Source organism: Vanacampus margaritifer, chromosome 12, assembly GCF_051991255.1.
Source record: "Vanacampus margaritifer isolate UIUO_Vmar chromosome 12, RoL_Vmar_1.0, whole genome shotgun sequence".
Lineage (NCBI taxonomy): Eukaryota > Metazoa > Chordata > Actinopteri > Syngnathiformes > Syngnathidae > Vanacampus > Vanacampus margaritifer.
In genome coordinates this window covers 17787754-17811864 of record NC_135443.1, presented here as the reverse complement: position 1 = coordinate 17811864, position 24111 = coordinate 17787754, and the positions used below count along the sequence as shown (strand labels likewise).

Below are 24111 nucleotides of genomic sequence, written 5' to 3'. Positions count from 1 at the left end.
GATGCAGTTGCCCGCTTTTATCCTAAGTAAGGCTAATAAACAGTAATAATTTGTCTAGACACTGGTGACACATTGTCTCACCATTCGTGATGCACCTTAATGTATGCATCTTAAAAACGTGAACATGAAGAGTAAATAAAGACAACACTGTAGTCATAACAAAGTCATCTAACTGATTATTTTATTTGTACATCTGATACATGATTCAGATGGACTGGGAAACTACAACAACAAATAAAAGTTATTTTGTATGTGTGTGAATAATCGGGCTGTAGCCTAGGGCACTGTATGACAAAAAAAGGACCTCAGCATTTACTGCCACCCCCCATTTAAAACAAAAAAAAAACTCCACTGTTTATTCATCAGACCAGTACTGAACAGGTGTATTGGACTGAAAACAGTATATCAGTACATAGAAAAATAAATACAGTTTGTTTAAATGAGGCCAGAAATTCAGAATTATTGTATCTGTGATTGTACCATTAAAAATCACATTACAAAACAAAACCTTAAAGAGGCTTTTATGTCTTTACATTAAATTGAGATTCGTATAGTTCTAGGAAAGGGAGACATAGAATAACTTTTACAGAAAAGACTAGCTAAAAAATATACAAGCACAGACACGAATATGAGAAGTAAAGCCAACGAAATGATACTTCATTCAAAACAAACAGCGCAGTGTAGTTAATATCGAAAGATTCTTTACATGGAGCTCCTTGGTCTGCAGCTTTCTTTAATCAGGATTAAAAACCTTCTGGGAAACTTAATACAAAAGTTGTTTTTTTCTTATTTTACAATCGTGTCAAAATGTGTTAAAATATTTGAGTAGCAAATTTGGGATGTTTTCTATTCTCCGTTATCAGAGAGCACCCCCCCTCATCCCCGTGTAGGACGGAAGACGACAACGAGACAATGCATACAAAGCAGGCCTTGTTGTCATACAGCAGGGGTGGGGCACCTTTTGCCTGTTGGGGGGCTTGAAAAGGTCCACCAACATGACCGGAAAAAAATGACCTGACCCATTAAAAAATTATCATAACAACGAGCTTTTGTTTTTAATGTTCGACTGAGTTTTTTTATGTTTTATTTGCAACTCATTGGGCAAAGGCTCCCCATCCCTGCCATCCACCATGTTAGCAGAGCGTTCAAGTCACTGGCCTTGATTGACTGACAGTGTGACACAAGATGGAGGATTCTATATCAATTCACATTATTACCATCACAAGAAGAAAGGTCTAACAGCAAATATTTATACATGAATATACTGCAAGGTTCAGATGGTTTACACTTCTTACATCAGCAATAAAGAGGGGAAGAAAAAAAGAACACAGTTAATAAGAAAATAGACTGGAGTTAATTGTGAAACAGTGCAAAGAATATTTCTGGGGATTTTTTTTTTACGTTAAAAAGAAAGAAAATGAAAACACACTCCCGTCGAATCTTGTCCAGACATGCGACGTACCACCTTTCTGCAGTACCCAAACGTTGCATGTTGTATGAAACAGATATTTTGTGTGTATGTGTGTGTGCGTGTTGGAGGTGTTTGAGATTGCGTAGTGGTTCTCAACTCCGGTCCTCAAGCTCCGGCACTGTACAGGTTTTTGTTCCAACCAGGTCCTACAAAAACAAATAGTTGAGTTTTATAAAGCGGTTGAGGAATTTCCGATACTAAAAAGAATGCAAACACTTTTTCTGCAGCCTGCAACACAAACAAACAAACAAAAAAATTATGTTATTTCTTTCTCTTATGACATGAGCACAACAGAAGCAGCGAAGGGGGTACTTCGCCGAGGTGGACGCGCGTTTGAGAGACCCGAGGTTGGAACAAGAACCCACGGAGCACGCCGGCCGAAGCAAGCGCTTAGGGACGACGGGACATCTGTGGTTTCACAGTGAGCGTGCACACGCTAAACACAGACGCTCACCGCCTGATGCACCTGGGCAGACAAGGGCTGGGCTTGAGCACCACTGAGCAAGTACCATGTGAGGGAGCATGTGACCGCCTACTAGACCAGGTGTGGACCAACTTTACGCTCAAGGGCCATATTAGATTTTGAAAACAAACACAGGGGACAGGTTATTTGCAGTTTTCAAGAAAAAATATGTAAAATGTTTATTGAAATAAATGTATCATAATCCATTTTAAAATATTGTTTACAATTAAAGGTACATTGTGGAGTTTAAAATGTTAATATGAAAGCTTTTTGTACATCATGCATGCTCTACCAATGCCCAGATGTATACAAAAAGCCCTGACTTTTTAACTGTGACTGCACCTATCAGCTTGTTTATTCCCTACAAGGGGAAGTCAACCATAAACATTTTTTGACAATATGTTATAGTGACGGTGACCTCACTAGTCTAAACATGACATTCTGATTAATATTACATTTGTGGAATATGATTTAAGCAGCAAAACCTAGTCTTATCCATTTTGCCACTTGCTGTCGACTTAAGATGACATCACAGTTGCTCAGGCAAACACAGCTCACCTGTTTTCTGAATCTGAGCTCTGATTGGCTGTTATCTGAGACCTGAGCAACTGTGATGTCATTTTCACTCAATAGCAAGTGGCAAAATGGCCGCCTTCTAATACTGATAAAAATTACTGGATTTTGCTGCTTAACTCTTATTCCACAAACACACTTTTTGGGGGGGTTAGACTTCCCCTTTCAGTGTTGCGTGTTCGAGGCGAACACTCCACAGTTTCTTGAGGGTGGGGAGGGTTGGAGAGGTGGAGGGGGATGTCATGCCCGTCCCTGTGGGGCATATTCTCCTGTTTGCGCTTAAGTCAATTTCTTACGCGTCTTCCTTACACCCTAGAAATGAGCAGCTATTCTCCCGTCTCGGCTTCTGACACACCAACTCTGCGTAACCGGGGAAACCTCGCGATGCCACCAAAGAGGTGAATTGAATTGTGAGGATGGCTGTAAATCCTGGATTGTGGAGTTTTCCTGAGAACTGAATTCCATAAAGAGCCATTTGGAATATCTTTCACACTTCAAATGTGAAGTTGACTTGTGTATGGATCCGGAACTTATACTGATCGTCCTCAAACTCCCCAGTGTCAGTGACATGTGCGCGGCTCGTATCGACTTTAAAGGCGCATGTGTGTTTTGTTTTTGTTTTCAGTATTAAATAAATACAATACAGGTAATTTAATCAGAGTACTGTGCTCATGACTGAATACATATTTGGAGCTGTTCCATTACTGGAGTTAAAAAGCGAGCGAGCCGGCCGTTGTTTAAGCGTTGCCAAGCAACAAACACACGAGGGGTGCACTTTCACGACCAGCATATATCAAATAAAACAAATGTTTAAAAATCAAAGTCACGAGCGCCACTATTAGAATGACTAGTTATTACAAGATACGCTTTCAGAACACTCCAAATGCCACCAGAATGAGTCAGCAGCCGCTCAGCGTGACACAGCCGTCACCAGTGGAGCATACAAGCAATTAATTGAATCAAAACGTGCAATATGATTTTTGACCTTCAAGAGGCGCTAGTCCTTAGTACAGCCTGGTCGCGAAAGCAGAAAGATGATTAAGTCTATGGGAGAATACGTGCACCGCCAGATTTGAGAAGGGACGCCCTCACTTAAATATCGCCCAGCCACAGTGTGTACATTTCATGAAGGTGTGTAGCGACACACTTAAGTCGATGGAAAAATCTGCGCAGCAGCACGCCATTTCTGACATAAGCATTCCGGAGAATATGCCCTTTAGTGTTAGCATACAACACCACTGGGATGGGGAAAAAAACATAACAGCACAGCCCAAACTCCAGCTCAGACTCCAAGAAAACGGAAAAAACTGTTGCAGTTAGGCTTTATACCATAGGTGACAGTTGCGAATAAAAACAAAAAGTGACAACCTCCACAAAGCATCTTTAAGGTAAATTAAAGTTTATAATAATAAATAATAAAAGTTTTTTTAAATATCCACCTGTGGCATTTTTTCTTAGAAATAAGCCATGTTATAACACGGAAAGCTGTGGCTAACAATACGACGAGGCGAATATATGTACAAATTTGATTTTATGGCTTAATTTAGTTGTTGCGACTTTTAATCAGGTGCACTTTGTAGTCCGGAAGTAACGGTAATTTAAATGTTTTAAATGTGACTATTTTTAATTCATTTAACCATTAATCAATTATTTTATATAATATAATTCAAACTGCTTATTTTATTAATATTTTCATATTTTACGTAAAACTGATTTGTTATTAATAACTGATTAACTATTAATCACATCACAGATGGTGTAGTTAGTGGTACGTTTGCCTGACTATAGTGCAAGCAGCATGGGTTCAATTCACACTCAGTGACGGTGAGTGCGACTAACTCTAAGTGCCCTGTGACTGAGTGGCGACCAGTCCTGGGTGTTGCCCATCTTTTGCCCGAAGTCAGTTGGAATAGGCTCTGGTGAACCATCGATGGATGAATGAATACTTGAACAAATAGTTGTTTTTGTTATTTACAAAATAATAAATTAGTTAATAGGATTATTCTTATTATTTATTAAGGTTATTAAATAAATGCATTTTACTTCACCATTTTTGGGGGGTGGGGGTGGTTGGGTTGGTGGGGGTCTACATTCTTACTTGGCGGGCCAGATTGAAAATTTGCAGGCCATATTTTGCCCACCCTGGCCAAGTCCATGAAGGAACACCCCTCAGTCTTCACTCTTGCGGCAGTCATCTTTGAATTAACAAAACAACTGCCTTCCCCGCACTCTCCTGCCTCCATTAATAGCCAGCAGGGGGGACTATTTGGACGACTGGGAGTTGTCGTTCTTGCTCTCCTGACTGGAGTGGTGCTTGCCGTTCCAGGGCGAGTGTGACCCCAGTGCTGGCGAGCTGCTGAAACTGTCCTCATCCTCCAGGCCGTTGGCCCCGTCCAACTGCGTGATCTCCAGTCGCGTGATCAGACGCTCATCCTCGTCACCAAATTCCCCTCCCATCAGGGTGGGCTCTCCCACCATCATCACGTCCTAAAGGGGACAGTAAGGGCCGGCACATATTATCCCCCTTTATACGAACGACGGAGGGGACGGCGGTCAGAACGGCTGTCTGAATGGACGTGCTCTGTCGCGTGTTGTTTTTGGCCAATGTGCACACTGTGTGTAAGAGGCCCAATCGTTCAGGCGTTGTCGCTGTATTGTATAAGGGGCCGGGGGTGAAAGCTAAGAACATCCATCCATCCATTTTCTATACCACTTTTTCTCATAGAGCCTGGAGCCAGCTGACTGTGGGCAGAGCCAGGTTAGACCCTGGACATGGTCACCAACCAATTGCAGGGAACATACGCTACGGACCAACCAACCATTCAAGTTCGCATTCACACCTATGGACAATTTAGTTTTTCATTAAATTAACGTGCATGTTTTTTAAAAATGGGAGGAAGCCATCGTAAGCGCAAAAAAAGCCACGCGAGTCCAGGAAAGAACATGCAAACTCTTCATCAAGAGACTGCAGCTAAGATTTGAACACCAAATATCAGAACTAACCAACCCTTAAATCAACGAGGGACTTGTCCCCTTTCGGGGGTTCCATCAGATGTGTGACAGATAGGACGGCACGTGTGAAAGCAATGCGCCGGAAAGCAATTGTCAGCAAGACTATAGTGACACGGACCTTTCTTTGCATCATCTAGAGAAGTTTATCATCCTGCTTCGTCCGGCGTCAACCCAACGATGAGCCTCGCCTGCCTGTGGGAACTCCACTGGCATCTTCCACCATGCTGCTGTTAGCTAGCCACTCGTCTAGCATGGCCCCAAAATTAACATTTCTAGTAACCATCCTCAATGCGTAAACTGTTTTTTTTTGGTACTTTGTTGGTTATACCGTATTATTAATACAATCGTGAATAAGGGGGTTCATTCCACCTCGGGTCTCAACCAAACAACGCGCTCTGTTGCTCATGTGCACTACAGAAGCTTAGTCCATCAAAGCAAAGCAACACTGCTATTAAAAACATACACACAAAAAAAACATGAAGATGACTGCGACTACTCATCGCTATTTCCCCCCAGCCCAGGCTCCGAACAATACAAAGCCCACCTCCAGATGAGCTCTACTTTTCCATCTTCATCACAACCTTCAGGGGACCTTTGCTGCTGCACCTAAAGGTGAAGTAGATGCCATGCTAACGGGTACCTGGTTGGAGAGTGAGAAGCTGTTGGCTGGACTCTTCTTTTTGCTGTTGCTGTTGTTATTGCCGCCCCCACCGGAGCTCACCGTGCTGCCGCCCGACACCTTCCTTTTCCGTCGCTTGTTTGGTGCTTGTCTAGCAGGCTCGGCTACAGGCGCACAATAAGGGGATACCATTAGCTATTATTGAGTTCGATTACACTTTTGGTTAAAGCTAGAGAGTAGTAGTGTTGTTGTTTTTTAACCTGGGGGTGCTACCATCCTTTGCCACTTTTGGAAGAGGCAAGTCTTCAAGCAGTCTCGGGGGCTCAAACTGTACGTCTTGTGTCTTGACATCAGTTCTTGCATGGGCTCCAATATCACACATAGCTAAAGAGGATATCATTTTGGGGACTTCATTAATAACAAAAAATGATGGCTGATGGCTACATGTGTAGCTGAGCCCATCACAGTGGCACCTCCAATATCAAACATAATCCATTCTGTGACGCTGGTCGACGTCCAACACTTTTCCCTATTTGGAATATTTGTTGCAGGCTCAAAGGTCAGCATCATATAGCCTCATTAATGGTACAGCCAATCTTTTAAGATGTGAAGGTAACAGACACCGGAGAAGAGCAATACCAAGGAATTGCTGGAATTAATAAATTGTTGGAATATTAAGTAGTGCTGTCACTATCGAATATTTTTTTAATCAACTAATCTATTGATTACTCACCTAATATGGTTGATTATAATTTTGCGTTAAAAAAGCATTTTCCCTCCCTGATTAATGTTTATTAACAAGCAATTGGCGTTTATTTTGTACTTATTCATATAGTAATTTAAAAAAGGGGGGGATTGAGGTTGTACTATGTTACCGGTTTGTTCATTGTTTCTTAAGTAAAAACAGATGTTTACAAATGTCTTATTTTGATTAACACATGAGATAACCAGTCTTCTTTCATGAAGGACTACAGAAATCAGTGAACAATTACTGTTTATATGCTAAAATCAGAGGATTTGGACAATTTTCCATTTAAAAAAAGGCGATTACTCAATTGTTAAAATGGTTGTTGATTAATCAATTACCGTACTTGTTGATTAATTTTGACAGCTCTAATATTAAGTTTATTTGTGTGAACTTCTGTATAGGCAAAATTAATTTATATACAGTACACTATATTGCCAAATCACATTGGCCCACTCTTTGTAGCTTTTACAGCTTCAACTCTTTTGGTAATACTTTCAACAAGTTTTAGAAGTGCGTCAGTGGGAAATTTTGACCATTATTGCAGAATTCCATCTCTGAGGTCACACTGATGTTAGACAAGAAAGCCAGGCACATACGGTTTCATTTACAGTTCTCAGACGTGTGCTTACTGTGTGCTGCTGTATCATTTTCTCTCTAGAAACGTTACTTTCTTATGTGCTATTCATAGCTCATTACTCTCCACTGCAATGTGGTTCAGACTTCTGTTAGTGACTGTGCCACCTAAGCACTTATTCTTCAGGTGTTTCACTGCTCTATTGTACATTTCATGCTAGTTTAAAGGTTAGCATGGCCTCTTATCCTACTCGCATGTTAGTTACTTAAGCTGAGAGTTAAAAAGAAGGAAAATTTGCAGTTTTCCCCCAAAATGTGGTGTAACTCCAAAACTGACCAGTTTCAGGGCTTCAATTGTGGAGGTTTCACTGTATTAATTAATCTAGCAGTGATGAGCACCATTACGGGCAAACTTCCTTACACGGAGGTAGTTGAGTGTGGAGTTGGACAGCCCACATCTGGTGATATTTTTAGCCAGCTGATCCAGCATCTGAGGATCCTGCAGGAGCATGTTGGACAACATAAGAAGTGGAAATTACAGGCACAAAAACAGCTGTTTTAGGTCGAACACTCACATGCATGGCCAGGATGCTCCTGGGGAGGACCTCTCTGTGTTGTCTGATGCTGAAGTGCCACGTCTTGATCCTCATCATGTCATCAAACATGAACTCTAGGTACAGACGGCCCTCCACACAAACCTTGACCGGGAGGCAAAAAAAAAAAGTTAATTTGAGAAGTCAATAAAAAGAAGGGTGTCGAAACACTGGCCAGACCTGTGTAAACATGGGTTTGCCATTCTGGGTGACCATGGTGCACTGGTCACAGTCGAGAGACACAAAGTTACTGTGGAAAGATTCCTTCGGATGCTTCAGGTTGTAGAAAAGCTCTGTGGCGCCCCCCTCAAAGATGCTTCGGAAATATCTGGGAATCAACGTCCTACCAATGGCTAAAAGAAAAAAACAAGACATCACTGTGAAGTGGAAAAAACAACAACTTTTAGGGCATTTGAGCAAAAATACTTAAAATTATTGTATTACATTAGATCCTTTTAAAATTAATTACCGGTATGTTAATAATTATAATAATGACATACCAGTCAAATATCGTCTTCCCACCACAGCGTTTCACATTAGGGTCACGGACAGCTACACAAAAACCACATACATAGGAGTTGTTTCCGTTTCACTTTCTCGGGTCGGCATCATCAATAATTAGCAACGCACACAGTGGCAATGCGTGCGATGTGCGTACCGACATGAACTCGCTGTGAGATGGCTCCGCGAAAGGGCCAAAAGGCAACAGCTCTGGTGTTTGTGGTAATGTTTGGGATTGTTCATGACTTCATGTCAGACGTTTTGAGACTTCTTGCTATCTTAATATTCTCTTGAAATTGGATTCTAAATATTGGAATAATGGTGGATCTCTTCTTCCATCCATCCATCCATTTACTACCGCTTATCCGGGGTCGGGTCACGGGGGCAGCAGCTTTAGGAGGGAAGCCCAGACTTCCCTCTCCCCAGCCACTTCAACTTCAACTTCAGCTCCTCCGATGAGATCCCAAGGCGTTCCCAGGCCAGCCGAGAGACGCAGTCTCTCCAGCGTGTCCTGGGTTGTCCTCGGGGCCTCCCGCCGGTGGGTCATGCCCAGAACACCTCTCCACAGAAGCGTCCAGGAGGCATCCGAACCAGATGCCCAAGCCACCTCAAATGGCTCCTCTGCACGCGGAGGAGCAGCGGATCCACCCTGAGTCCCTCCCGGATGACCGAGCTTCTCACCCTATCTCTAAGGGAGAGCCCGGACACCCTACGGAGGCAACTCATTTTGGCCGCTTGTATCCGGGATCTTGTTCTTTAGGTTACAACCCACAGCTCGTAACCATAGGTGAGGGTAGGAACATAGATCAACCGATAAATCGAGAGCTTTGTCTTTTGGCTCAGTTCTTTCTTCACCACCACAGACCGATACAGAGCCCGCATCACTGCAGACGCTGCAATGATCTGCCTGTCGATCTCCCGCTCCCTCCTGCCCTCACTCGAGAACAAGACCCCAAGATACTTAAACTCATCCACTTGGGGCAGGATCTCCTCCCCGACCTCTCTTCTTCATACTACAAGTAAAAGAGGCGCCATTGTTGTTGTTGTTTTTTGTTGCTCTGGATATTTCGTGGCCGGCGCTTTTCATATGCGTTCAGTCTGTGCAGTGAAAATAATTGGGTTGAATTCTAGACTCCGCACTGGTATTGGTGTTTTAGAGTGCCTCGTTGTCGTGTAACGGGTGATGACCCGGTGGGAATATATTCCATCCACTGGGGGCTTTAAGTGGATATTGACATAAGATTTCAGCTTTTCGCTCTAATTGTTACTTTTTAATTGGTCCATTACACATTTTTAATGAGCCAGTTACATATAGACTATCAGAGTTTGTCATGTGACTAATTAATGAATGATCTCATATGGTTCTTGACCCATTCAGCTCGATTATCTTTCCAACTACATCCGGATACACATTTTTGAATGTGCGTTACATATGCAACGTTACAACACCGTCCATCTGCGATTCAAAGTATGAGGCAAAACTAGCGATCGATGGTGAGCAACTCATGAAAACTAGTTGCCGAACCCTACACACTGCGCGACGATACGAGTGTGGCAGCGTCGCTTGGCATGCAGCAGGCCTTAATCTTACTGTATCGTTTGGGTCCATCTTCAAGGCAGAAAGTTATGGTGAGCATTGCGTCGTCCTCAAAAAACTCAGTGGTGAAAGCATCCCACCACAAATTGTCACAATCCTGAAAGAGGAACCACAAACAACTTTCAATCCTGCATATGACCACAAGTCAACAAAACTCATCTGATCTCATTCCAGATGGAAAAAAATCCTTGTTTGGATTCACAAGTTTTGCTGAACACGGAATTACAGAACATTGCATCTCAAATCCTTCTAATGCGCAGAGGTCAACATGCATGTGTTTGTTGCCGTGTCTGCAGACACTGAGGGAAAATGTGCGTCTCATTATTGCCCACTGAGCTGGGCGCTCACTCGGCCATTTAAACAGTTGGCACTCCAATTACATTTTAACCAGGTTGATCAGATAATCCTATTAGAGCCTGAATGTAAATTAAGTCGAGAGTGTTCTGGATTAATTTTGCACTCTCATCTTCCATGGTAGGCCACAAGTAAATAGCAGCTAGGAGGTAAATGTTAAAAACATAGCCGCAGTACACGCACAGCTCAGAATGTTATTAAAACCGCCTGGAAAATGAAAAGAGCGAGGTGTGTTTGTTGAGTTTCTAAATCTCTCCAAATAAATTGCATGACATCTCTCACCTCCGTCCAGTTCTGTAGCCTTTTGTTCAGCTCATACATGCGATAGTCTGTCTGGTTTCCATACGGTGTGGGTCTCCTGGAGCAGGAAATGGGAAATTTAAAACTCGGTATGAATTTCAAGCTGCACTCGTGTCAAATCCCTCAGTACACATGTGTGAGCCAAGTAATTACAGCAGATTTACAATGTTAGTCTTTGTCGGCAAAAATGTTAAGCCCACGTTGACGACACTATGAATTCCAACTTTATTTGCAAGGCTCTGAACTCACCCCATTCCTGGTTCCATGTATGACGGGGGATACATGGCTGTAGGCCTGACAGTAGACACAAAAACAATCAGAATCGGGAAGCATCAATTCAGGAATGAAAGTTGCTTTATAATTATGATGTTCACGCATGTTACGACCTATTTCTGTGGTGTTACGTTCGCTATATTGATTGAGTTCACTATTTAGAAAAGCAACATTAAATTGCATTTAGTCAGCTTCAAATGACTCAACATACTGGCTCACCGTTAATGCAGTAATGAATATGTGCAAAATCATCATATAAACTTAAAAAATAAAAACATACATTTGAACTAGATGTGCATGCTGGAATGTTTATTAAGGATATTGAAAGATAGTTAATGTGAATGTTATTATTAAATATAATTGAATGATACTAAATAACTTGAACTGCAAATGACATTGAAAACATGTTTTAACAAGTGGACGTATGTGCTGTTTTGAAGAGCCAGTATCAAACACCTGGCAATGATGATGAGTGGTATTTAAGGGAATACAATTTTATAGGGTTTTTTATGTAAAATATGAAATTGTGGGAAAAACCCAAGGGTTTTTTTTTTTTTTTGGGGGGGGGGGTGATAAAAAAAAGTATAGTCCGGGATGCATGAATTTTTGCCGCATGTTGAAATTGGAAAAGTGTCAATCGGATGGACGTATGATGTGGGAGTTAGAAGTTGACCAAAAAGTGAGGAGAAAAATAATGCTTTCAGCATTCATACAACAGTGTTTGAATGGCTGTCATCTGAGACAATCGCATACTCCCGAGACCCCAGCTCAACCACCAAATGATTATTTACTCTGTGCATGTTGCGCTTTTTGCTATACTTTTTGCAGCCTCAACAAGTACAAGGTACAAGGCAAATCAAAACTGTAAGCATACTAATTTCATTTACAGTTTCAAATTTGGGGTATGGTTGTTTTTGCACTTTGTGTGACAAATATGAATATGTTAAAAGAAAAAAATCACCTGCCCAGTTAAAATAAAGATTTTATGATACAAACTGAGCATTATCACCTTCTCAAGTATAATTTTTGGTGTAGCTCTTGCATTATTTTGTAAGGTTTTGTCCAGTGGATACATTATGGACGTATCAAAATACAACTACATACAAATGCAAATGATAGTATTTATTTTCCGACAAAAAGGACTGTTGTCAGTGCGCTTCAGAGAGACTTACCCCACATCTCGGTCCAGCATAGCGCCTGGGTGGAAAGGGGGAAAGCTGCCGCCGTTGGGGGGTTCCTTGGGAGAGTACAGCTTGAATGACTTTGACGAACAGCCTGCGCAGAGACAGCGCGAGAGCAGGGGCGGGTGTGGGAAGAAGAGTAAAGATTTAGAGAAGATTGCTTCGATGTAGCTGCATCCAAATCACAACATCATCCACAAGTAATCCAACTCTAGCTGCTTTGTTGCCTTTCGCTCCAATAAAAATGTGCTGTCTGAAATGTATTTCATTCCAATGAATGCCCCCTCCCCACCACCACCCCACCTCTAGCCTTTCCAGGCTGCTTTCATTAGCTAATGCATCTTCAATCTGCTAAATGGGCAAGAAAAACAAACACGATCTGGTCGGTTCTTGTAGCATCCATGCTGACATAGGGAACCCTCCCTTCCACAAGAGCCCATCACCATCTGCACTGTGTACATCGCCCCCACCCGCCAACCCCACCCCCTCCTCCAGTTGCCTGCTCCACCCATCCCCCTACTGCCCACCCAGCCTGGCTGTTTTTAACTCTTGTCTGGCCAGATAGAGCATCTATGGGAACACATCTATTCTGTGAGACCTCACACAGGCAGCGGTCCGTCCGACTAATGGTATCTTAAACTCTAGCAGACAGCGGCAGAGAGGGATAACAGGAGGAGTGGGGGGGCATTCCTTGGAAATATGAGCCTGTCTGCCTCATTAGAACCAGCCACTCTCTCCACACATGCTTTCATTAGACATTAATTATGGCACCGCAATAGACTGTTGGATCATTCGGGCCTGCTTGTTGGTGATATTCTTATGTGGGGCATGAACATGCTGCACCTGAGGTGGTGCATGGATAATTAAAATAGTCACAATTCACAAGCAAACAGTGAATCACTGTCAATTTGCCAGATTAAAACCAACACAAAATTGACTGCAACGCTGCCTAGATGGGTTCTACTTGTTTAATCTTCTCACTGATGGGGCAGCCTAAGCATCATTTTTGGTGTTAGTCCAAAGCCCCTTCTACACTGCATGTACAGTAAAAGCCAGCTTTTGCACCCCATGTTTCTGTGTACTATCAGAATCTTTTTTTTTGTGGCGGAGTGTGTTAAAACACACAAGGAATTTGTCTGTAGCTGTTGCACATATAAAGCGGTCCTCAGTTAACAACGGTACAGATGTGGAGTTTCCAGGTTACAAACGTCGAGCAATGAACTCCTTAGCTCAGGTCAGCAATTTATGCATAAATTCAGGTTGCGTCCCGTGAGTGAGAAAAAGCGGTAAAGAGAATGTATGCATTTTTTTAGTATAGATGGGTCCTGAGGTCAGTATGTTTTTGGTATGGATCGTTTTGGATTAGTATAATTGAACACAGATTCATTCATGTGACATCAAACGGGAACATGTTTCGGTTCCAAAGTTGTAACTCTGGGTTTGACACTAACTTTTGTTGTACTAGTAGCACCAGTGTGACCACAACACAGGATTTGGTTGCACACTTTTTTGGGGAGGTACAATATGACCATTATCCTGATGTAAAGTTGTCCTTACAGGCCCACCGTTGTTTTGTATGGCGCAAAGATGGACAGTGACTCAAGATATATTTGCTATGTCACTGTAACAAGTGCAGGTTTATAATAGATTAATCGATTACCCGACAAATACAGGGAGATCTCGAGTTGTGTCGTACATGACCTACGTCACTTCGACTTTACGGCGCCCGTGCCTCGTCAGTAGCACCTTCTTTTCGTTAATTTCCCACAGTAATCAGACCATTTTAAAGTTATTTAAAGTCGTGTACCTCCAGCAAACGGACGTCCATCGAGCAGGTCGGCTGGCCATCAGGCACGTCACATTTCCGTGTTTAAGTTTGAATTAGCTCCACTCTGCTGTACGTCAGCAGTGAATGTCCGTGTGGCAATATTGGTTCCGGTTCTTCCGGGTCGCGCAAATATGTTTTTTAAAATTACTGTACAAAGTATTTTGATGTAAATCTCGATTTTAACGTGGAGATCCGACTTAAGTCAAAATTCGAGTCACATTGTCAGCGTAGGAACGGAACTCAGCCGTAACTCGAGGACTCCCTGTAATCGATTATCAAATGAATCAATAATTATTTTTGATGAAAAGATTAATCGTGTAGATATGCTTTTTAACTTAAAATTGTCCAAATGCTTGGAATTTCAGCTCATTAACAGTAAATTTTCTCAGTTTTTTTCATCCACCGTGATAGCGGACTGATTATCTTTACCCATCCATTATTTTTGATCAAATTAAATTAAATCAAATTAACAATTGTTTTTCCTTTGGGAAACAAAGATCAACATTTTTGCCTATATTTCTTATGTTGCACACTGATAAACCAGTAAGTAAGTTTGTGCATTGGAGATTTGAAAGTGGGGGAAACGTTTTGGTAGCAGTCGCGGGACACTAATGTGAAGCTAGCGTAACAATGATAAAGTCTGCAGTATGGAAATATTTTGATATGGAAAGCGGAGACAGTGCAACAGCAATTTGCAGTGTGTGAAAAGCGAGCAAAGCAAGAGATGTGTTCTTCAATTTTTCCAAAGTGTTTAAAAATGTTCAGAATGTTATTTTTTTAATTTTATCAAAAGTATTCTAGTTAGTGCCCTTATATTATTTGTTTGAATTAGTACAATTAAGAAGAATTAGAAGTTGTTTAGCTGTGAGCTATTTTTCCACTGCTTTTTACTGATGTCTTAAAGGGAAAGTCAACCGACTCAACCCCCAAAAATTGTCTTTACAATAATATGTTGTAGAGCTGCACGATATTGGAAAATCATGCGATGTGCGATATAGTTGCTGAATATAGCAATATCGATATTATTGTGACCTTTTAGACGTATCAAAAGAAATGACATTTTGATTATCTAATGAAAGAATTACATTTTTCATGCAGCAAAATAAGCAAACCAAATATATTTTTAGTTTATTAATTGTAATTACCTCTCGATAATGTTCAACTATTTGATGGCGGTGCACATTTTAGTTAGGGGTTGACTGGTCAAATACAGATGAAAGCATAAAATTCCATATGAAACTTATTGCGTGTCTTTGCGATATGCATATTGCATGGCCCAATATCACGATCAGTGGTGTAGTCCAGGGTATACGCGGGTATATGCAGTATACCCACTTCTTTTTCAGTCAGTATTGCGTATACCCAGTTCAAAATCCCCCCTGGTCCGCACTGCTCAGCCGTGGCCGATCGACCGTGGCTGGTACCCCCTTGCCTTAGCTGATTAGATTGGCTAACTTTTGGAATGAGGACTGATGAGCCAATCAGAGGCAGAGTAGGGCGGGTCATGCCTCGGAAAAGGATCCTTTAAATTGTTCTCCCGAGCCACAACGGCAACCCAGGAATTTAATGCTTATCATTAACTGATTTACTTTCATACACGGGACACTTAATCGCGATGTGAGTTTGATTTCAGGGGTGGACGTTGCCGGTTACACACTAACTAAATGCTCTAATTTAATAATAATAATAATAATAATAATGCAATCGATTTATATAGCGCTTTTTTGGACACTCAAAGATGCTTCACAGTGGGTGCATTATTCGTGGGCTCACACATCATTCACACTCTGATGGTGGTAAACTACTTAAGTAGCCACAGCTGCCCTGGGGCAGGCTAACGGAAGCGTGGCTGCCATTGTGCGCCCACGGCTCTTTCGACCACCACCAAGCATGCGCACCTTACAGACACCAGTGAGTGACACTGGAGGCAATGTGTGTGAAGTGTCTTGCCCAAGGACACAACGACACATGACTGAGGGGAGAGCGGGGATCGAACAGCCAACCTTCCGGTAACCGGGCGACCATCTCTACACCCTGAGCCACGGGCGCCAAATTTAGTTTTATAGTAGCTAGGCTGGTACTTGACTTTAAAGTAAGTTAAAACACAAGAATGGGGACAAATAGTTTGATTCAGACCAAAACAATACTGAAGTCTAACCAGACTGTTTTTCACAATTTTTTGTTCATTGTTCACTTAATATTGTAATTGTTTATAACGTATTATTTATACTGTGCGTTTGCGTCATGAGTCATGACATATACATTTTATGTTATTTCAGGCTGTTTGTGTTACCAGTAGTAACTACAAACTGGTCTTAACAAGCCATGATATTTTTATTATTCTGAGCGAGTACAAATTACTGATTGATTTTTAATTCTTACATGTCACAGTCTTCTAAAGAGGTTAAAGAGAATGTTTTAATTGGCTACTTAATTTTTTAAACCTGTGAAAATTAAGAGTATACCGTCTTCTCCAGGGACCACTACACCACTGATCGCGAAATAATTTTTAAAAATAATTATTAGTTAATTAATTAATTAATAATGTTTCGATATATTGTGCAGCCCTAATGTGTTGTATGCACCCACTAGTCTAAACATGGCATTATTATTATTATTGTGTTTGTATATGAATTAAGCAGCAAAATCCACCTGTTTTTATCCATTTCAGGGGTCTGCCATTTTGCCTATTTTGCTGTCGACTAAAAATGACATCACAGATGCTCAACCAATCAAGGTTCAGTGTGTGAATGTCACATGACCAAACTCAGTAAACAGGTGACCCTGCTAAGTAAATAATTTTGTGAGGGATTTAATATTTAAAACATTAATATTACATATACATAAAACACTAGTGGGGGCTGCCAACAAAACGCAACCAACTTTATTAATAGTTACTGATACGTATCAGAGCTAGAGGCTCAAAATGAAAAGTGCCAGTACTCTGTACCACTGCATACCGACCCACTTAAAAGGAAACTCGACTGTAATAATAAGTTTGCACCATATGATTCATTTGTTTTTTACAAACACAACTATCAGAATAATTTGTCAAAAAATATTTGCAGTTTAATACATTGCTTAGAAACTTTATTGGTACGTACAGCCATTATACGCCACTAAGCAGAATTTGTTGCGACGTAAACAACAATGGTGACGTACAACCGTACATACAAATAAAGTTTCTACCAAATGTATTAAACTGGAAATTACTTTTGAAAAATGAATCTCGGTAGGGATGGGAGAGAGGTGGGTCTCAGTCTTGTTACTACATCTCATCTAGCCTCACAATCCACAAGTGAGTGACTGCGAACTACAGTTACATAAGGTATATCCTGTGGAGACGTTATTTTTTTCTTTTTAAATATATTTTTAATACATTTTCTTGAAAACTTCGTGGGTGGTGGCCAATTTACTTGGGTGGCCCGCCCAAGTATTAACATGGTGTGGGAAACACTGCATATGGAGCAAACTTGTCATTACAGTTGGGATTCCTTTTAAAGCATTGGTTTTGCTGATTTTTTTGGGTCACATACCTTGTTTAAATTTCAGTAAATGCACTCAATAACAAGCTTCCATGTAGGATGAGATACATATTAAAGAAGCAAAAACTCAATTACGTCATATTCTGATAGATACCAATGCCAATGTCAGTTTCTTCACTATCGACACTTTCATCGATGCTCCCACCACTCTTGCAAACAATGGAGCTCCGTCCAAACAGATGGATGCTCAAAGTGACCAGCATCAAATGAAACATTCAACAACACCAAAATTACATCGACAAGCACTCTCCAGGTGGTGCGTTATTACACAGTGTACTAAACAAGGAGCCGCGCGCGCACATACACACATATACACACCGGGGCTCTTGTAAACGGCGACGCAGGGCCGCATCCATATCACGGACGACGCGTGCCATTGCTAAGCTATGTTAACCTTGTCGCTACGCCGCCGTTAGCAACGTCCCTCGCTTGTATTTCGTCACCTGCAATGAGCCGACGGCGAGGACAGGGACTCGGGACGCGTGTGTGAGGTGCGGTTACCTGCAGAGAAAATGCCACCGAAAAACGGAGTTGTTCCTAGCCAGCTAGCGTCGATGCTAGCCGGAGAGGCTGGACGGAAGGCTCCAAGCTCCGTCGCTTGGGAAAGCAATTGTATAGTCCCAACACATAAGACGCCTACCCGGGGAGGAAACGAAAACCAACAAGCGACTACTGGTAAAATGTATATGTATGTGAGTGTGTGCGTGTATGTGTATATTTGAGGGTAAATTAATTGTATTTTAAAAAATGCATTAGCATACGTGCGCGGTGGTCCCCATCTACCGCTACTACTAGTTCAGTGTCCTTTGTTCCAGGCAGCCAGTCCGTCGATACTTGATGAAGTAAAAAGGCTCCGCCCATTTGCGCGCACTCTGGCGCGCGTAATTAAAAAACAAAAACATACATGCATTCAATATTTCTGAAGCCCACATTCACAACAGAAGTTATTTCAAGCTACTTTATATATATGGAGCATGTCGAGAACCAAATAGGCTACACACTGCTCTCCTCACACGTTCAAATCAATCAGTTGTTGCCAACATTTATGAGCCAACGCACTCGGTTTGCAGTACAACCTAAAAAGAAATGTCACAAAAAAGTATGAATACTGACGCTGTTGTGTAAAATGTGGGCCTTTTATATGCTCATAAAGCTTATAGACAATTCCTAATATTTCTGATATTTCCACAATGCAACGCTCCTTCCTCTGTGAAAACAAATGGTTATTGTTTTGCTTTTGCCTGTGACAAGCATACAAAGCTCTCAGAACCAGTTTGCATCATTATCAGTAAAGCCCCATCCGCTCTCCTCGGAGTGATGTTTACTCGTTTTTGTAAGCAAACGAATTAAAAATAGGCAAAACATAACTCTAATCGTCCAAATCGCTGAAATGATTGATGCAAATGTCCTACTCTGTATAGAATATTAAAAGAGTGTAGACTGGCTGGCCGGGCTAACCCAAAATCAATGACCACAGCTCCGTGCTAGCTAATGTGCCATTTGCTAGTCTTTTTAGCTCGCACATTTTAATTTTCTATGGAACAGTTTTTACATTATTAGCTTAATGTACAATAATCAGATGAAGAACTAAATTGTATACATACGTACGCGGTTTTGATTCTTTCATTTTTAATCATTTACAAGTGCCACTCGGCTGTTTGAAGGGCATTCATTTAACATTAGACCAATTATGTCCCACTTCTCTTCATATCACACTTTGGCCTCTGCAGGCATTCTGTTATAGTATTCAAATTACATTTTATCACATTTTGAAATCAAAATAATCCTCACAAATCAAATTACAACAATCCAAAATCCAATGTTTTTCAATGAGTGGAGAGCTGGCTTTCATCGAGTAAGACCGCCATTTTGACTTGTGTCGTAAACTCGGAATTGTCCATATACTGGACGAAATCTTTAACTTATCTGTTTTATAATGCCAAAAGGTGGACAGGCTACATACACCCTTGGTGTCAAACTCAAGGCCTGGGGTGCAGATCATTGCCCGCAAAAGTAAATCCAGCATGTCAACTTCCATGATGCTTGCTAAACATCTGTAACAAAATTCCACTTGTAGTATATGTAAAAAAAAAAAAAAAGTAAAATTGTTTATGGTAATGATAATATTTTCTTAGCATTTTATATTGTATAATTTACATTTAAGGTCACTATCATTAACTGGTTAGCTAAGGAAATAACATATGTTCACATGTAAATAGATGAGGTTTAAGAACTCTGTATATTTTTAATTGAAAAATATATTGAAATTAATAAGTACTTTCAAATTGTATTTGCGATAATTCTGTTGATGGTGATTAGCATTATCGGTGGCATTACGGGCATCTATTACTGTGTCTAGAGCTGTCAAAATTAATCGATTAATCAATAAGTAATCGATCATCAAATTAAACAACTATTTTAATAATCGAGTAATCTTTTGAGCCATTCTTTATTTAAAATTGTCCAAATCGTCTAATTTCAGCATATCAACAGTAATTGTTCACTGATTTCTGTAGTCCTTCATGAAAGAAGACCGATTATCTTCTGTCTTTAATCCAAATAAGACATTTGCAAAAATCAGTTTTTACTTTGGAAAATAATGACCAAACTGGTAAAATACTACATTTTAATCACTATACAAATGCAAAGTACAAAATGCCCACTAGTCACTGGTTAATAAACAGTAATCAGTTTAACACTTTAATGCAAAATTAAAATGATTAATTGATTAAAAATCGATAGATTAATCGATTCTAAAAAATATTTGATAGTGACAGCACTAACTGTGACCCCTTACTGTTATTACTACTTGTAAATTAATAGTTGCACATGTGTTGCTTGTCATTGTTGGCAGCACCGCCGTAATCACAGGTCCTGGGAAAGGGAACAACGAATGGAGTAACTGTGTGCACCGCCCCAAAAAGTTTGGAATGTGGGAGGATACTAGAGTACCTAGATAAAAATTTGATTTGAATCACAAACCTCAGAACTATGAGGCAGACAAAATCAGTGCGGTAGCCTGACGGGAGCTGTACAAGCCAGGGTAAATAACTTTACATACAGTAGCTTTGTGGAAGCTGTTTGTAACAAGGAATACAGTCATTTATTTTCATTATATTTTAGAGCAGACGGCTACTGTATGATTCAAAACACACACACACACACACTATTTTACAATTTCACTATATCACCCCAACCCTAAAGTTGTTACAGTCCAGCAGAGACTCGACATCAAGCACACAGTAAATGATTTTGTGTTACTCTGTTGCTGCACAGGCCACAAAACGCACACAATTTGTCGGCGCTGTCTTCGGTTTTCTTGTGAATAGTGGTGTAAAATGTATTTTATCCCCCCTTGGGACACGGAAGAGCACTTTTGTATTATTTTACACTTTAACACATGCAACCATGTGAATTCAAAGATTAGTTTTGAACTGTTATGGTCATTTTTGTGTGTGTGCAAATACATAGTTTGATCAAAACAAAACCATTGTAACTTGATGTTTGATGAAGAAAATGCGCACATGATTTATGGAGCCTTATCTTTCATTTGTTCTGTTGGATGAATCAGGCAATGGAATCCATTTCCTCAGTCTTAATCATCATCCCAGCGTAATGAAATGATGATGATGAAATTAATTTGTACTGTCCTGACCTTGTCCGTCTTAGAACAGCGTTTGCTTTCATCTCCATAGCGTCTGGAGTATGATCAAGCGCTCTGGCTTGCACGGCGCGGTAAGTCTGCAGCGGTGATGAGTGTTAATCAGGCTAGTTAATTCAAGGCGTCTTTGTAAAGGCTTTTGGGAAGCGATTGACTCTGCTGATGGCTCAAATCCTTTTCAGACCACAGGCCTGATCCTTTCCTCGCCTCATCTTATGTAAGGATCTAATCTGCAGCCTCACTTTTAATCAATAACCACTCTGATGTTTACAAGCAATAATAGATATGAAGGAGCAGAAAAGCCTTTGTGGTCTCTAAGTGCGTTTAAAGCTCAATTGGTCGAGGCTTTCGCTTAGTCAGTTTGTGTAATTATATAAAGCAGGAGAGCAGATGAGGAACGTGAAGCGGGTTTTATTGAAAGGCTGCGAGTAAATACATCAGAAGCCAGCCACCAGGGACTCTTACTGGTAAATCCCCACATCAGATCACAGCTACTCGGAACTTTTTGAGAATGTTCATTCTACATGTGAGTGGGTAGGGGGCAGTGTTTCCCACCAGGGACAGCAAGGGACTTATTCTAGGGTCAGAGGTTTTGGGGTGAAGATCAATTTAACCTACATTTGAACACAATTTTATTCCCACGTTTATGAAAGAACAACATGACACTTTTTCAGTAGCACCTTGGCCTTAATATTTAACATGACATAACAGCTAGCTCCTCCCATTCCAATTCAAACGGAGGACAGTGAGGCTGCCTCTGACCACCTGAATCCTTTCCTAGCTAGAAAAACAAAAATGTCAGTTTACTCCTACCTAACAACATAAACAGCGAGCTGAAATTAAATTCAGCAACAGTCACTACGTTTACATGTAATCAACATTCAGATTAAAGGGATACTCGACTCATTGAGCCATTTTCAGCAGTTAATAAGAAGAAGTTAATATTTTGTCCAGAATGAATTTGATAACTTCATTATTTTTCTCGTTACAATTAATACCTTTAAAAACTAAATTTTCCACTTGTTGTCGACTGAAAACGACATAAAAGGTGCTCAGAGCTCAGGTAACGACCAATCACGGCTCACCTGTTTTCTGGGTTTGGTCAGCAAACTGAGCCATGATTGGTTATCTATTTCCTCAGCACAGGTGATGTCATCTTCAGTCGACAGCAAGGGGAAATTTAAGTTTTTAAAGGTATTAATTGTACATGAAAAATAATGACGTTATCAAATTCATTCCGGACAAAATATTAACTTCTTACTGCTGAAAATGGCTCAATGAGTCAACTATCCCTTAAAGGTCAAAATTCTGGTTTCTGAAACATTTGGCATAACCCGAATGAGCAGACAGTTACGGTCGTTCAGTAACCAGAAGTTCGGCTGTTCGATCCCCGCTCTCCCCAAGTCATGTGTTGTTGCGTCCTTGGGCAAGGCACTTCACACACACTGCCTCCAATGCTATTCACACTGGTGTATGGAAGGTCCGAATGTTTGGTGGTGGTCGGAGGGGCCGTAGGCGCACACTGGCAGCCACGCTTCCTTCAGCCTGCCCCATGGCAGCTGTGGCTACTTAAGTAGCTTAGCGCCACCGCAGTGTGAATGCGTGAGTGCATGAATAATGTATCCATTCCATTGTAAAGTGTCTTTGAGTGTCTAGAAAAGCGCTGTATAAATCCCATGCATTATTATTATTATTAAGACTTTTGAAGTTGCGAGGCTGCCATATTGCTCCTCCCAAGAAACGTTTCTCGGCATACGATACTATACATTTACAGTATCGAAATCGGAGAACATTTGAGTCAGTACTTAGTAGAAACAGCATGATTTATGATGTTTTAAATGTGTTAAACATAAACAAGAGGACTTCAGACATTTTACAACTTGCCTGAAATACATGTATAAATTATATGATTAATGATGTTTACAGGAGGAAACTTGTATTTTTTTAAACTAAAGAATTATAACTGTAATTCAGCAAATGATGCCTCTGGGTCAAAGGAACTGAGCAATAAAAGAAAAAGGGGGTCTTCAAAACAGCACATACTGTCAACTTGTTAATTTTTTTTGTTTTTTATTTTTACTTGTTAAAAAATAGTGACCAAACTGCCACAAGCCACCCACCCCTGCCCCCGGCCCTACACTAACTGCCTACGACATGTACAGTATATGTCTGATCTGTATGTATACCGTAGAGTTTATACAGTACTCTGCTCGCGAGATGGGATGAGCAAGATGGCCGCCCTGTGACTTCAACAGCTTGCACGGGCGTGTATGAGCTATCGGCTATCCAGTCATATATTTAGATCAGTGAAGAAGAAAAAGAAGAAGAGAGCAGGCGCAGAAGGCAAAACTAATGTCCCGCTCAATCGAGACATTCTGAATTCCTGTTACAAAAGGGGCCTTAGCATATTTGTTTTTTTGTGCGTGTTTACATGGCCTTTCAAAAATTTAAAAAGGTTTATTGATAGCATGGTAAATGTACTCAGTCAGAACAAGTAATGACAATAGTGTTTTGGTAAGGTACTGAGTGGTAGAAGGTAAAAAATGTTCCACGTAAGCCAGGTATTAACTACTTACACCACGAGTGTACTGTCAGTATAATTGAAAAGCATCATATTTATCTGTACAAATCGGTCGGGCATGGTGGGAGGGATATGGTGTGTAACGATCCATTTTTGAGGTTGTGGCAGTGTTGCTGTAATTTTGTTGGTAATGTTTTGTTTCAACAAAGTACTGTATGGCAATACACATCTGTAGCTTGTTTAAAAAGGACACATAAAAACATTAACAAAATAGTCTCTTAAATTTAAGGGGGACTGG

The 24111-nt window shown here is 40.8% G+C and overlaps 1 protein-coding gene across 4 annotated transcripts in view; it reads right to left on the bottom strand.

Annotated features, from left to right (window-relative positions):
- Window positions 1-164: 164 nt before the first annotated feature.
- Window positions 165-24111, bottom strand: part of ldb1a (LIM domain binding 1a) — a 33323-nt gene continuing 9376 nt past the window's right edge. The window contains exons 1-11 of one of the 4 annotated variants that reach the window (XM_077581706.1): window positions 18133-18194; window positions 12250-12352; window positions 11054-11098; window positions 10787-10862; window positions 10145-10247; window positions 8233-8405; window positions 8035-8157; window positions 7881-7958; window positions 6399-6522; window positions 6160-6302; window positions 165-4994 (exon numbers count right to left, since the gene is read on the bottom strand). In XM_077581706.1, coding sequence (XP_077437832.1) covers window positions 4770-4994; window positions 6160-6302; window positions 6399-6522; window positions 7881-7958; window positions 8035-8157; window positions 8233-8405; window positions 10145-10247; window positions 10787-10862; window positions 11054-11098; window positions 12250-12269 — 1110 coding nt within the window. In that variant the 5' untranslated portion in view covers window positions 12270-12352; window positions 18133-18194 and the 3' untranslated portion in view covers window positions 165-4769. Of the gene's footprint in view, window positions 4995-6063; window positions 6303-6398; window positions 6523-7880; window positions 7959-8034; window positions 8158-8232; window positions 8406-10144; window positions 10248-10786; window positions 10863-11053; window positions 11099-12249; window positions 12353-18132; window positions 18195-24111 lie in introns of those variants that run through there. The other 3 variants (XM_077581707.1, XM_077581708.1, XM_077581709.1) reach the window with 3 other exon arrangements.